The sequence below is a fragment of the Neopsephotus bourkii genome, unplaced genomic scaffold, assembly GCF_033783945.1.
Source record: "Neopsephotus bourkii isolate Nb327-2 ecotype Australia unplaced genomic scaffold, CSIRO-AGI_Nbou_v1 NB_234, whole genome shotgun sequence".
Classification (NCBI taxonomy): Eukaryota; Metazoa; Chordata; class Aves; order Psittaciformes; family Psittacidae; genus Neopsephotus; species Neopsephotus bourkii.
Genome location: NW_026900744.1, coordinates 17280036 through 17293429, shown reverse-complemented (window position 1 = coordinate 17293429; position 13394 = coordinate 17280036). Strand labels below are relative to the sequence as shown.

At 40.9% G+C, this 13394-nt stretch overlaps 1 protein-coding gene across 14 annotated transcripts in view; it reads left to right on the top strand.

Moving 5' to 3' along the window:
* RASAL2 (RAS protein activator like 2) overlaps positions 1–13394 on the top strand; it is a 183485-nt gene that overhangs the window by 127189 nt on the left and 42902 nt on the right. For 13 of the 14 annotated variants that reach the window (XM_061345621.1, XM_061345619.1, XM_061345622.1 and 10 more), the window contains one exon: positions 5619–5725. In XM_061345621.1, the coding sequence (XP_061201605.1) occupies positions 5619–5725 (107 nt within the window). Of the gene's footprint in view, positions 1–4301; positions 4845–5618; positions 5726–13394 lie in introns of those variants that run through there. The other variant, XM_061345626.1, reaches the window with a different exon arrangement.

Genomic DNA, 13394 nt, shown 5'->3' with positions numbered 1-13394 from the left:
CAGAGTAGGAAACAGTGCTGAAGGAGGCCTTGAAGTCCTTGAGTCCTTTCTAGTCTGTTGCCACATCCCCAGCAGGGTCTCTTCTGTTTGTCCTCTTTGAGAGAAGCACTTGTCTTTCCCATTTTTAAGAATCTTCAGTAACTAAAGGGGTATTTTTCCAAATCTTTCCCCTTTTATTTTCACCCCCTAGGATTCAGTTATTTATCTGGGAATAATTAATTTAGTATAAATTTATTTAAAAAATAAATAATTACCTGGAGGCCCATAAAGGGTACCTTATTTAATTTGAATGTCTTATTTTCTTAATGTACTTGTTCCCTCCTGCCACCCCTGAAGGGTTTATCACACTTTAATAATGTCTTGTTTCAAGTTAAAGCTGTAAACTCTTTGGGGCAGAAATGGTGCCTGTTCAGTACTCAGTCTAGTCTTGCTGCATTCTGGTAAGAGGCCTCTAGGCATTATGACATTTGAAATATATACTAACCTGTCCAGGCAGATGGATTTGTAAAATGACATAGATAAAAGGTAAATATTTACATTATTTGTCCACTGTGGTAACTATTGCTGCATGACTGTTACCAGGTTTAAAACAACAACAAGTTTTGCATAAGAAAAGGGGCATGGTATGTGTAGCTTATTGATCCTTCCTTCAGAGGAGGCAAATTGCAGGACTGCTTGATTGTTCAGATAATGTTCTGACCAGCAGCAATTACCATTCTCTCCTGGGGAGTGCCTAGGTACCTATGTAAAGAGGCTGAAAATATTTGGGTGGGGATTTGTTTTGTTTCCGCTGGTGACATTTTAATGCAAGTGTACCTGAGAGGCAGCCTTTGGGAACACTTGGATCTGGAGAGGTAGTTGGTAGTATTGAACTGGTTTTGTATTTTCCCAAAGCCTGTAATTAAACTAGACTTGAGAGGCAGAATTGATTCTTTTCATGAATCGTGTTCTCTGTCCCCTGTACTGGTACACCAAGGTACCATCATCTAAGGATGTGTGCAGAGAAGACAAAAGGAAGTCTCAATCCCTGAATCTTAATATATCTTGTATTTTCTTAACAAGTAGACAATATATACCAGCAGTCTGCCACTTTCCTGTAAAGACAACATAAAGAGATCAAATAAAGATATTTGGAGAATGAATTTGAGGATTTTATTTTTTTTTTTCCCTCAACAAAATCTATGTCTTGGAGAAGAAATATTAACTGGGGTTTTGTCAATAGTACAATTATTATTTTTTTCCCAGTGGATGGTAGATGTAGCTTTTCAGAGATCCAAATCTTTCTTGCATGTCAGAGCCAATAATCAGTCAGTGCCAAGTCATGTGTTATTATGAACTGCTACCAGTCACAACTGATAAAATTGAGACTTTGATTATTGATTGTGACTTTTGATTGATTGATTATTGTGAGCTGCTAAAAGTCACAATTTCTAAAAGCCTGGTATACAGAACATGACCAGCCTGAGAACTCCCTGTCAGCCCGGAGCAGATAATTTTATGTGGTTTTATCTGTGACAGAGGCTAGTTCCAGCCCCTTCAGAGTAATGACAGATGGGAGTTGTTCTTGCTAATGTGCTTACTTGTTTTTTGCATCTCTGGGTAGGTCTTTATACTAGGCTTTATAGTCATGTCCTGGACTTTGTAAGCAGGAACTCATTGTCTGCAGATGTTCTTGCTTGTCCTGGGAGAACACAGCCTGGTCTGGAAGGTGCTGCAGTCTTGACATGAGTCCCACTGAGACTGTGCAGTGGTTTCATTGCATTGCCCTTTGCAAAATCATGGGCATCCCTGTAATCTTTGTTTCCATGACCTTATGTGCCAGTTCAGTAACTGAATTCTGTCCTCTCTAACCGCTGAGGCTGTTTCCTTGTTCCTGATTTTCTTGTCCTTCTCCAATCCATTTGTAATTCCAAAAGATGGAGAAAGAGTAGCAAGCACTGCCCTGTAAAGCTGAGAGGTTTGTTTCATCTTAACTTCTCCCAGCCTGAGAAAAAGATCTTCACAGTACAATACGAATTTCCACAACAGCAGGATTTTGGTTTTCAAATGGCCAGAGCAGCCAGAAATAGGAAATTCAGATTGAATTTGAGCACCCCATACTTACTGGAGGCCATTCAGGCTATGCCATTGTGGCAGAAACAGTTGCCTTCAAAAGAGAGCAGTCATCGCCACTACTCACAGTAGTCAGTGGCACCTGCCTTACACAGACCTTCCTTCTGGCCAACAAAACAAGTCTTGGTGTTGCAGAGGGTAGAGAGTGGGGCAATATGCTGTGAAAAGAGACCTACCTTCATTATATCCTTGGGCAGTTCCCTCTTCAGAGGCATCTACCATTGCTTGGCTAATTTGTAACTATTACTCTGCAGTGTTTAAGTATTTATTTGTGTAAATATTTGTTTACATAAATATTACTGCATATCACCAATATATGAGATGATAAATCGGAAGTAGCCAACAGGGATCTGTGCTACTCATTCGATGGATTATTTCATTAAGGTTGAAAACGGGAAGATCTGTCTGCCTCTTCCCCCCCTCCCCCCTTTTCTTCCCAGAAATTGAGAGTGGATGAAAAGGATTTCAGATTGTTTATCCATAGAAACAATATGATTTATCTGTAGTGTTGGTCCCTGGGAGTGAGCAATGCAGAAAGCAGTTGTAATTTAATACTAAGCCGATGAGAGGTGCCTTGACTTTTACAGCAGGTGAAGATTATGCAGGAGTAGCCTCTAGCATTACTTGGGAGCAGGGGAGGGAACTGTCTATTTTTTTTTGCCTGGTAGTAGTGACAGCATAGATTTTTATTTTTACACGACTCAGCAGAACTACTGTTCTACCGGCATCATAGCAGGTTGCTTTAGCTTTTGATTTCCAGTTAACATATCTTGACAGTTTTGCTATATCTAGGCCTCCTTTTTCCTGGGGACTGAGCATGTTGTTTGCTCTTGGGTTTTTTTGCAAGGAGAAGAGAGGGAAGGATAATTTTAGTTCATTGTGGGAACCTTTTGAATATTTCATTTTTCCTACCCCAACCGATACACTTCTGTGATGGTCTGAGAATGGGAGAAAACTCATTTTGCTGATGTAAATCAGTACTGATGTAAAATGAGCTGGTGGTTCACTTGCAGAGACCTTGAATCGCTGCTGGGTGGATGCGGGGGGATGAGCGAAGGCAAGGAGAGCCAAACAGGTTCTTTGTTGTAGCTTTTCAACTCTTATTTAGTGTAAACTTAACTTTTTCCTAAACTGCCCCTCCTGCAGAACCTATTGATGAAAAGAGTGGGGAATTCAGGATCCTGTTTTCATTTATGACTCAGCAAAGTTAACAGACTGTGTTAAATTACTGGAGCAGCTTTGATGTGATTTCCTGTGTAAGAAGTGGAGAAAGCCAAACCTATTAACGTTGCACATTACTATTCAATGTAAAATAAAAGGTGCTTGCTTTAGTCCCCAGTTTCAAGTGAATATATTACTCCCATTTGCTTTCATTGCATTTACAGTGAGAACAGCACAAGCAATCATTTAAATCCTACTTAACAGAGCTCTCTTTGGGAGAGCAGTACTTACAGGTGCTGCAGAAAATAAGTTTCCTTTCACCGAGGCAGGGGAAAGAGGCTGGCGGTGTAAGAGTGCAACTAGATAAAACTTGCAACCTCTGCAAAGGTTCCTGAGGCAGTAGCACTGACCGTTACTCAAAACCCTTGCTCTAGCACTGGCCCTGCTCCAAGCAGTTTGTTCTCTAAAGGTGCCCTGACAGGGACTCACCCTCTGTGGCTGGAACAGACGATGCCTCCCTAGCTCTAAGAAAAAGAGCCTGATGCTGCTCATCAGCTGAAGGAGAAATCTGCCCAAAAGTGGTATTGCTCTATCACAGTAACTGCAAGCTTTGACAGACCATGATTTACTTCATTGGAGAGAGTAGGGCTTGTGCATCGTCCTCGTGGTCGGCAGCGAGCGGCTGCGCCCTGCCCATTTTTTAGGGGTAGCTACACTGTGTGTTAGACTTTGATTGCCCAGTTCAGGAGGCTGTTCTAGCAGTTCTTTCCCCATTAGTGGTTACAAGCAGATCAAGAGGCTGAATATTAGCCATTTGTTTTTTTAAAAGATAAATTTCTACAGTATGACACACTATCACTGCAGAGTCCAGATTTCTTAGCTCTCACTCAGTATGCTCCATTTTGTCGTTCTTCAAGCATCCATGGGAGATGCGTATTGTAACTGGTGAAATCAAAATCCGGTATGCAGAGACATCACAAGTAATGTTATCCCTGAAGAAGGCTTTTCTCTTTTTTTTCCCCTTGGTTATTTTGAAGAAAACACTGCTCTCGTGGCACCAGCTGGCTGTCTATCTCTGTAAACCTTTTTTTGCTTCTCTGAATCAGGATATACAGTGAAATTTTCTGTAGCGGAGGGAAGCCGGCAGTTGGGCGTCTGTTAATAGCCTGAAAGTAACTAATGAGGATGTGCAGTCGGAGCGATTGATTGAATAGCTGCAGTCCTGTGTGTTTCTTTTTCGCTTGCTCGCTTGCTCCCTGCAAGCTGTGGGAAGGGAGGGGGAACAGAGAGACCCGGCTTTCTCTTAAGTGGAAGTAGCACGGATCCCCAGGGCCAGGCAGCCAGAAATGGAAGTTTAAGCTGCATCTGTCTCTTGAAAGGAAAACGGCAGGAGTCAAAATGTCACTGTCTGGAGTCACGGCTTACTCCTTTTCTTTAAGATTCAGAAGATAACAATGGACTTTCTGCTAGGAAGTGTTTTTTTTCTCTCCCTGTGTTGGGGGATGTTTTGTGAAGCTGGATTCCTTTAAGTCTGGCAACTGAGCTGGAGATGGGCAGCAGTTGTGATAAAGGTATCTGTATGTACATGTATCTAGCTATATATATAAAAATGTATATATGTGCAGTGTGTGTGTGTTTGTGTAGAGATTAAGTGTGTATACTTTATTATGCTGCTATTCTAGTATTTATACGAGAAAAAGATGTGTGTCTTTTATTAATATTTGTGCTCATCAGATCAGCCTGCATGGATTTAAGATGCCAGAGTCGTATCTTAGTAAGGTCATATTGCCAGTATGAGAAGTTGACCTATTTTTTTTATCTGCAGAGATATATATGTCATGTAACCCAGGCAGTTAGGAGACTTCTGCCGGTTGCATGGTTTGAGCAAGTTGTGGGATCATACAAGACCGAACTTTGACCTTTGTAAAACTGTGCTCAGCTATGACTAAGATTGAGCTTCCTTGTGTTTTGATTTTAGTTCTCTGCTAGTTACTGCACTGCTTAGGTAAAAAAAAAGGGGGGGGGGGCAAAAGAAAAAGTTCTCTGAATACGATCCCACAAGCAGTAATAGAACACTAGATATGTTTCGGTGTTATCTTTACCAGCATTTTTTATTTTAACCGCCTATTGTCTACAGTCAAGTCAGATTCACAACTTTGAATTTGTCTGTGGAAATGCGATTGTAATTTAGTAAGTAAATAGCATATAGAAAAATAGGTGAGTGTAATTTAGCAGTTTAGTAATGCACTTGAAACTTTGCTGAGGCGTCTGTCCTATACAGCATAAAACCTGATTATTCCCCACCCCCCAACACCCATTCACCTTCTTTTTCTTCTCTTCCTCAGAGGTCCCAGCAGAGAGATCTCCTCGCAGACGGAGCATCTCCGGGACCAGCACCTCTGAGAAAACCAACTCCATGGATGCTTCGAATACTTCCCCTTTCAAAGTGCCAGTAAGTGTGCCTTTCATGCAAAGGAAGAATTTTTCTCATTGAATAGGAGGAGGAGATTAAAATATCAGTGTACAGCTGAGCGGGGGGGAGAGGGGGGGTGGTTATGGAATGGGTGGAAGAAAAGTAAAAAAAGAGTATTTAGTTATATTTCCAGTTGACCAAGAGGTATTGCTATCAACTGTCATGTATTATCAATGAGATTTCTGATAGATCCATGACTTGCTTATTTTCATTGCCTTGATCTAAAGTTGCAAATAGTGAAACTTCAATGTTAATGTGGGCAGTGACCTATATAAATATTTTTGAAGTTGTCACTAGGGATTATATTATATATTCAATTTTGACTAGGAAAAATGTTCCTTTAGTTTGGTGATAGAATGCTGTTTTCCCCTGATGCCGATGAGGTACACTGAAATGGCTTTATAGTTTATTCAGAAGCTGATGGAAATTCTGCAGGTGTGTTAATTGCTCTTTAGGTCTTCAGTTTTTGGTGTGAGTTTGGGCATGAGTCTGCATCACACTTCTGTTAGAGTCTGAATTTTCTTCCTTGTGTCAGTCTTTGCTCAGTGTGTTCAAAAGCACAAAGGCCTTTCTATTATTAGACTGAGGGCAAATGCTTTATGTTAAAGTGCTCAGTAATTTTTCAACAATATTTGTTTGTGTTTCAAAATATCTAATCTGAATATTACAAGTATTTTTATACCTCTGTTTTTTGTAAGTAATCTGCCTACTTTAAAACCTGGGGAAAACCAGGAGAATTATCTAATGAAAATTGGGGTTGTTTGTATATTTTTCTATAGACGTTTCAGTACCTTAGTGTATGTGTCCTTGCTTTGCTTTAGATAGCACTCATTCCTTTTAAGCACACTTCCTACCTCACCTTGGATACAAATGTGTGTGAATATTGTTTTTTTTTATTCAATCCTATATTGTGTCATTTTAAAAATACAATTTAAAAACAGCCAAGGATTTTCGTAAGAGCCATCAGAATTATAAAAGGATGAAGGTTGGTCGGAGTGTACAGGATATGTGGTGTTTAAAGCAACATGCCATGATTTACTGGAATTGAAAAAGGTACCAAGGAAGCAGTGACTATACTGGGTTTCCATACTCATTCCGTTTTCAGAGTCATAGAATAATAAAGATTGGAAGGAACCTCTGGAAATCTCTGACATATGCCCCTCTTCAGAGCTGGACCAACTTACATCAGGTTGCTCAGGGCATTCTCCAGTCAGGTGTTGAAAACCTCTACGTATGCAGATTGCGCAGCCTTGCTGGATGACCTCTTCTGATGTTTGACTAACCTCATTGTGAAGAATATTTCTTTTATAAAGGCTTTCTTGTCATAACATAACTTGAACTTCTAATGTCTATTGAAAGACCATGAATCACATTTTCCTCTAGTTCAAAAAAATATCTGAAGTAGCAGTTAAAGCAGAATATATTGCTGAGTCTTGCGAAGAGAGAGCTCTGAGGGAAATTTTAGCAATGTGTATAAATACCTGATGGAAGGGAGTAAAGATGACAGAGCCAGGCTATTTGGATGGAGGCTGTGAGCACAAACTGAAATATAAGACATTCCACTTAAACATCAGAAAAACCTGTTTTCACTGTGAGGGTGGTCAAGCACTGGAACAGGTTGCCTGGAGAAGTTGTGGAGTATCCATCCTTGGAGATATGTTTAGAATCAGACTAGACACTTTCCTAAACATCTTGCTCTAATCAGCTTGATTTGAGCAGAGGTGTTTGGACTAGATAATCTCCAGAGGTGTCTTCCCACATTACCTATTCTGTGAATCTGTGAACTGTTCTCTGTCACTTCAATTGCCTGTTTTCTGGGTGGTACTTAGAGCAGGGGGGAAGAAGGGTCTTGGTCTGGTTGCATGTGAAGCTGTCACAAGAATATTCTGTTATGTCAAGTTCTAAGATTTTTATGTTGAGCCCATAGTCCACACAGTTCCAGGAGGGTTTCTGAAATCTAAGAGCCTTCAAGTCCTTGCTATTCTCTTGTTCATTTATAAGAAATTCTCTGTCTTGTCCTCATCTATAAGTAATTGCCCTTGCCTTTAGATGTATACATGCACTGTCATAGTCTTTGCCTAATGACTGCAAGCTATGTATCAGAAGCGTTTGATTACTGTCTGTATTATTTGTTTTATATGCCTTTTTTTTTGTTCCTCATTTTTGTAGTTTTTAGAACATTGATGCTATCTTTTAAGCTATGTTTTAATAATTCTATTTTTTCTCTAATACTTCTTAGCTCCTGCTCCCTTTCCCAACAAGAATCTTGCAGAATATTTCTCATTTCCCCTGGCAATGTATTGTGCTTTTAGGATTCTGGCAAATAGGCTCAGGAAGCAATATGCCTTTCTTGGGCATAAACCAGGAAAAAAAAAACCAAAACCAAAACTAGAAGCTATTTGTGCCACGTGTAGCTGGTATTACGCTTCTTTGTCTGCCTGGCCACCTGTATACCCAGGAGCATAATGCACCCTACTGTCTTTCTCATAGGGACAAGCTTCTGGCATTATAGGTTTTGCTGTGAATAACCCATTTATATGCTGTTACTCCTTAGCAGGTTGCAGTGCAGGTGGGGGCTGATGTCACCCTGTTTTAAAACATGCCAGCTTCTGATCTGTTTAAGAGAGTAAGCTGCAATTAGAAGTCCGATTGCTTAAGAATACAGATGAGCTCAAGCCAAAACTATTGAAATAAAATACACTCTTAACTTTGTGGATTGGCACACATCTAATAGGTGGGTGATAAGATGGGGAGGAATCATGTTTCTTCCTTTGATTTATATTAAGAATTTTCCAGCTCTCAGAAATAGGTAAGATGACTTGAGCACCTCATGAAAGTCTCAGATCAGTGGTCTGAGAAAGGCTTCAAGTGAAGAATGTAAGGGGTGCCTATAATGACTTTGTGCGTGTGAGGTCATCTTTAAATTATTCTACATCTAAAGGAGAGAAATAATAAAAAAAACTTGAGGATTTTTTTCCCAAACATTAACACATACTATATAGGTTGGAGGGCTATGGGCAGCTGTTGTGTAGTGCTGTCTCAGTTATTCTTTCTTTGGCCCTGACTCTGTGCCATACCTTCTACTCACTGCTTGGATTTTTCTAACAGAAAGCAGCTTAAGGCAGGGGACAGCTTAACCTTTTTCCACACCGATGGAAAATTATGCTGAGACTTTCATAATAAGTTGCTTTTACAGCTTTTTAAGTTTGCCTCTCAGAAAAGCTATTTAAAAGCTGTCTTCTCAATAGGACAGTGGCTTCCAGCATGTTCTGTGCAGTTGGTTTTTTTTCCTTTCAAACACCAGGCAGTGGTACTCCCTCACAACAAGACATCTGTTTTTTTAATACTGCTAATTGGCATTTGTTTAGCATCTGGAATTTTGATTCATAACATCATAATGGCCCTAAGCAAACATTTTCTTGACGAGACATTTTCTAAGTAGTCTTCTCAGTGGCAGTGGTCAGTGAAGGATTTATTTTAAGGGGCTGACGTGTAAAGTACAGGAAATTTGCCTTCTTACCTCCTGCATGTGCACTGAAGGAAAAGACGTATGTTCAAATTTACTGTTGTGTGAAAAGTCGAATTTCAGTAGTTGCAAACATGCTCTTTCTCAAGACTAGCCACTACATGGACCAGCATGTGCAACATGTTTGTTCTGGTTATGTCCCACCAAAGGGAATAAAGTGGATTTTGCTAATGCAGACACTGCACAGCACAAGGCTACATACAGAGATCAGAGCTCTTGGTGCTTGTCCTTTCTTTTTTTGTTCCCCATTTCCACAAAAATTCTTGCCTGCACTTAAAACAACTAGGTTCAGTTTGTTAATTGCCATTTGACAATTTCCAAGTGTATCTGGGAGGAATATTGAGCAAGAATAGAAGGGCGTGAAAGGTAGGAAAATTGAGATGAGGAAGTATGTGTGTCTTCTCACATACAGATAGATCTGTGCTGTTTATAGATACGTACATATAGGAAAAGTAATTTTTAATAATGAATATTATTTGACTGAACAAATAGGAAGGCAGACGGAACTGGCTAGAAGTAGGCATTGTGACGCATAGGTGGGCGAGAAACCAGCTTTTCCCTTCCCACACACACACTATGTCCTGGCAGAGTGTCTCAGTCTCAGTGCATCCCGTTCCCTACTGTTGCTCTGTTGAGCCCTGATAGCACTGTGGCAACCTACCATATTTTCTCATTGCTCTGCCACTGGAATTGAGGGACCAATGTAAATATGTGTTTATCAAGACCTTAAAAGCTCTTGCAGTGGAAGGATAAAGAGGAATTGGTAAATCACTCTTCATACTTGTGTTGCACGCTCCAAGTTTTGCTTATTTGGGGTAGGGTTGTTAGTGAGTTCTTATTACAAATCATATATGATTCATGCATGTCTGCTGGCTATTAGAAAAAAAAAAGATGAGAAAGAGGCAAAGAAGCAAGTGCAAATGAGATAGCAAAGCCAGAACACAATCTCTGAAGTAAATAAAATAATTTTTATAGGAACCCTGTGTGTGTATGATGGGAAGACTGATACGTACAGATTGGCTTCCTTGGTTTGCTTCTAGTTGAGGTTATAATCAGATCTATAGAAATACTGTCTGCCTCTTTGCTCTTTAAGAGTACTGCTAAATGGAACACAAGACAATGTAGTCAGCCTAAGTGAAGGTCAAAGCTTGATGAGATCTCGTGGCTGCCCAGCCTCATCTTTTAGGCAGTCAGCAAGATTGTTACTTCTCCAGAGCAGTGCTCTGATACTGTCGTGCTACCAGGTTAGGACAAGTCTGATCTTTCTAGCCATGTGAGCTGACGACATACAAGTACATACTCTTAATTCTGCATCAGCACCAATACAGAGACAGAAGTGTTGATTTACATTAGTGTGAGGCATCGTGGCACCCTTCGTGAAAAACTGCCTGTGCTCAAATCTGTTAATGTTAAGATTAACATTTTTTCCTTTCATTTGCCATTCGTTTCTTACTGTAACATGTTTGTTTGCTTTAATTTTTTATCATTTGCTTGTGATGTGATGGCTTAGGTATCCTGGCAGTTATTGCACGGATTTTGTGTCAGAAGGCATAAATGGGTGATTGGCTGTCACTAGGATGCTCCCTAAATTCTCATCCCTATCTTTATTCTGGGGTAATATTGTTCACAGGCTATATAAAGTTCACGCTGTCTTTCTGCCAAAGCAGATTTGTTCATTACATCAAACTCTACCATCGAGTCAGATGATGCGTATATCAAGTCTGTGACGCTGTCTGGTGGACCTCAACAGAAGGAACATTTTTCTTATGTTTGGTGTAAACCTGACTTTATATAATTCCCCTGAAATTAATATAGGGAAGCTAGGAATATATATAGCTTTAAACACTGGCCACATTCCAGTTACCCTTGGTTTAACAGTATTTAAGTGTGTACCAACTTGTGCTATTTTTCACCTCCAAATCATGGCTTAGTCAAGGTATGCCGAGTTTAATTAATGCATTCTCTGTGAATCAGTCCTTCTGGCCCTTTTATCACTTTTCCTGCTCTTCTGTTTTTAATTCCCTTCAACTGACTCTCCAAGTTCTGGTACTGAAGTTCACAGGAATGTGTGTTATCAAGTTTCTAATTGCTCACAACCCTTTGTGTTATTTCTCTGTCCTCCCTGGCCCTCGCTTCACCTTCTAATTTAATGTAGCTTAGTGTAATTAATGTGCTGTTTAACTTTTCTTCCAGATCATTAACAAAGATGTTAAAAAGAAGCAGTCATGCCACTGTTCCCACCACATCCCACTGGACCCTTTGTTCTACCTTGATACCTTGTCACTTGTTGTAATTACTCTTTTTAGATATTCTTGCAGCCAGTTTTCAAGTTTGTGTTACTAGTTTTGACAAAGCTCATTTCCATTAATTTTTCTAATTAGTATGTATGTTGTATTATCAGAAGGTGTGCTTAAGTGTTGGGCTGCTTACTGGCTGTGTGCCACAGGACTAGAGAACCAGGGTCACAAAAGTTATTGCTTTCTTCCTGACACAAGAGACAAAAATGTAGCTACTTGAATGGTGGTGAGGTAGCTGGAGGCCATCACTTCTCCACATACTTCACTGGCTGCAGCTGATAACTGTAATTTAATTAAACACCCTGATAGACTCAGGTGAATGGTTTCATAAAGTATTTATTGTTTATCACCATTGCATTGTTGTTCTCTAGACAGGCTTATGACCTTTATTCTTTAATTCCTGAAGAGGAGCTTTTAGGATGCCCTTTCGTTATATTAGTGCCTGCTTTGGACAGCTTCCATACTGTGGCTCTGCTCCCAGTTGTGTCCATGCTAAACACCTTGCTGAATTGGGATCTGAAAAGCTGATGTAGCTCTCCCCAGCTATCGGGTAGCTCTTCTTCATTAATTTTTTTTACTAAGACTCCCAGTGACCTGGAAATTTTAGTATAGAATCATAGAGTAGTTAGGGTTTGAAAGGACGTTGAGATCATCTAGTTCCAGCCCCACTACCATGGGCAGGGACACCTCACACTAAACCATGTTGCCCAAGGCTCTGTCCAACCTGGCCTTGAACACTGCCAGGGATGGAGCATTGGGTGACAGAACACTGGAACAGGCTGCCCAGGGAGGTTGTGGAATCTCCTTCTTTGGAGACATTCAAGACCCGCCTGGACACATTCCTGTGTAACCTTATCTAGGTGTTCCTGCTCCGGCAGGGGGATTGGACTAGATGATCTTCTGAGGTCCCTTCCAATCTCTAACATACTGTGATACTGTGATTTTCCACTTCATTGAGGAACCCATTCCAGTGCCTCACCACCCTCACAGTAAAGCACTTCCTCCTTATGTCCAATCTAAACTTCCCCTGTTTTAAGTTTTAACCCATTACCCCTTGTCCTATCACTACAGTCCCTAATGAAGAGTCCCTCCCCAGCATCCCTATAGACCCCCTTCAGATACTGGAAGGCTGCTATGAGGTCTCAACTCAGCCTTCTCTTCTCCAGGCTGAACAGCCCCAACTCTCTCAGCCTGTCTTCATACAGGAGGTGCTCCAGTCCCCTGATCATCCTCGTGGCCCTCCTCTGGACTTGTTCCAACAGTTCCATGTCCTTTTTATGTTGAGGACACCAGAACTGCACACAGTACTCCAGGTGATGTCTCATGAGAGCAGAGTTGAGGGGCAGGATCACCTCCTTTGACCTGCTGGTTACACTCCTTTTGATGCAGCCCAGAATACGGTTGGCTTTCTGGGCTGCAAGCGCACACTGCAGCCGGCTCATGTTCATTTTCTCATCGACCAGCACCCCCAAGTCCTTCTCTGCAGGGCTGCTCTGAATCTCTTCTCTGCCCAGCCTGTAGCTGTGCCTGGGATTGCTTCGACCTAGGTGTAGGACCTTGCACTTGTCATGGTTAAACTTCATGAGGTTGGCACTGGCCCACCTCTGAACATGCCGAGGTCTCTCCGACTGGCATTCCTTCCCTCCAGGATATCAACTGAACCGCACAGCCATTATTCCTTCAGTACTTCTGTCTGCACGTCACACAGAGCACATGCAATCTCATTATACGTTTTATTAATGAATGTGTTATCAATGTATCCCTGTTGTAGTATCTTCTCCTTTTCCTTGGTTTTCTTATTACCGTTTTTCAAGTTGTTCATCCT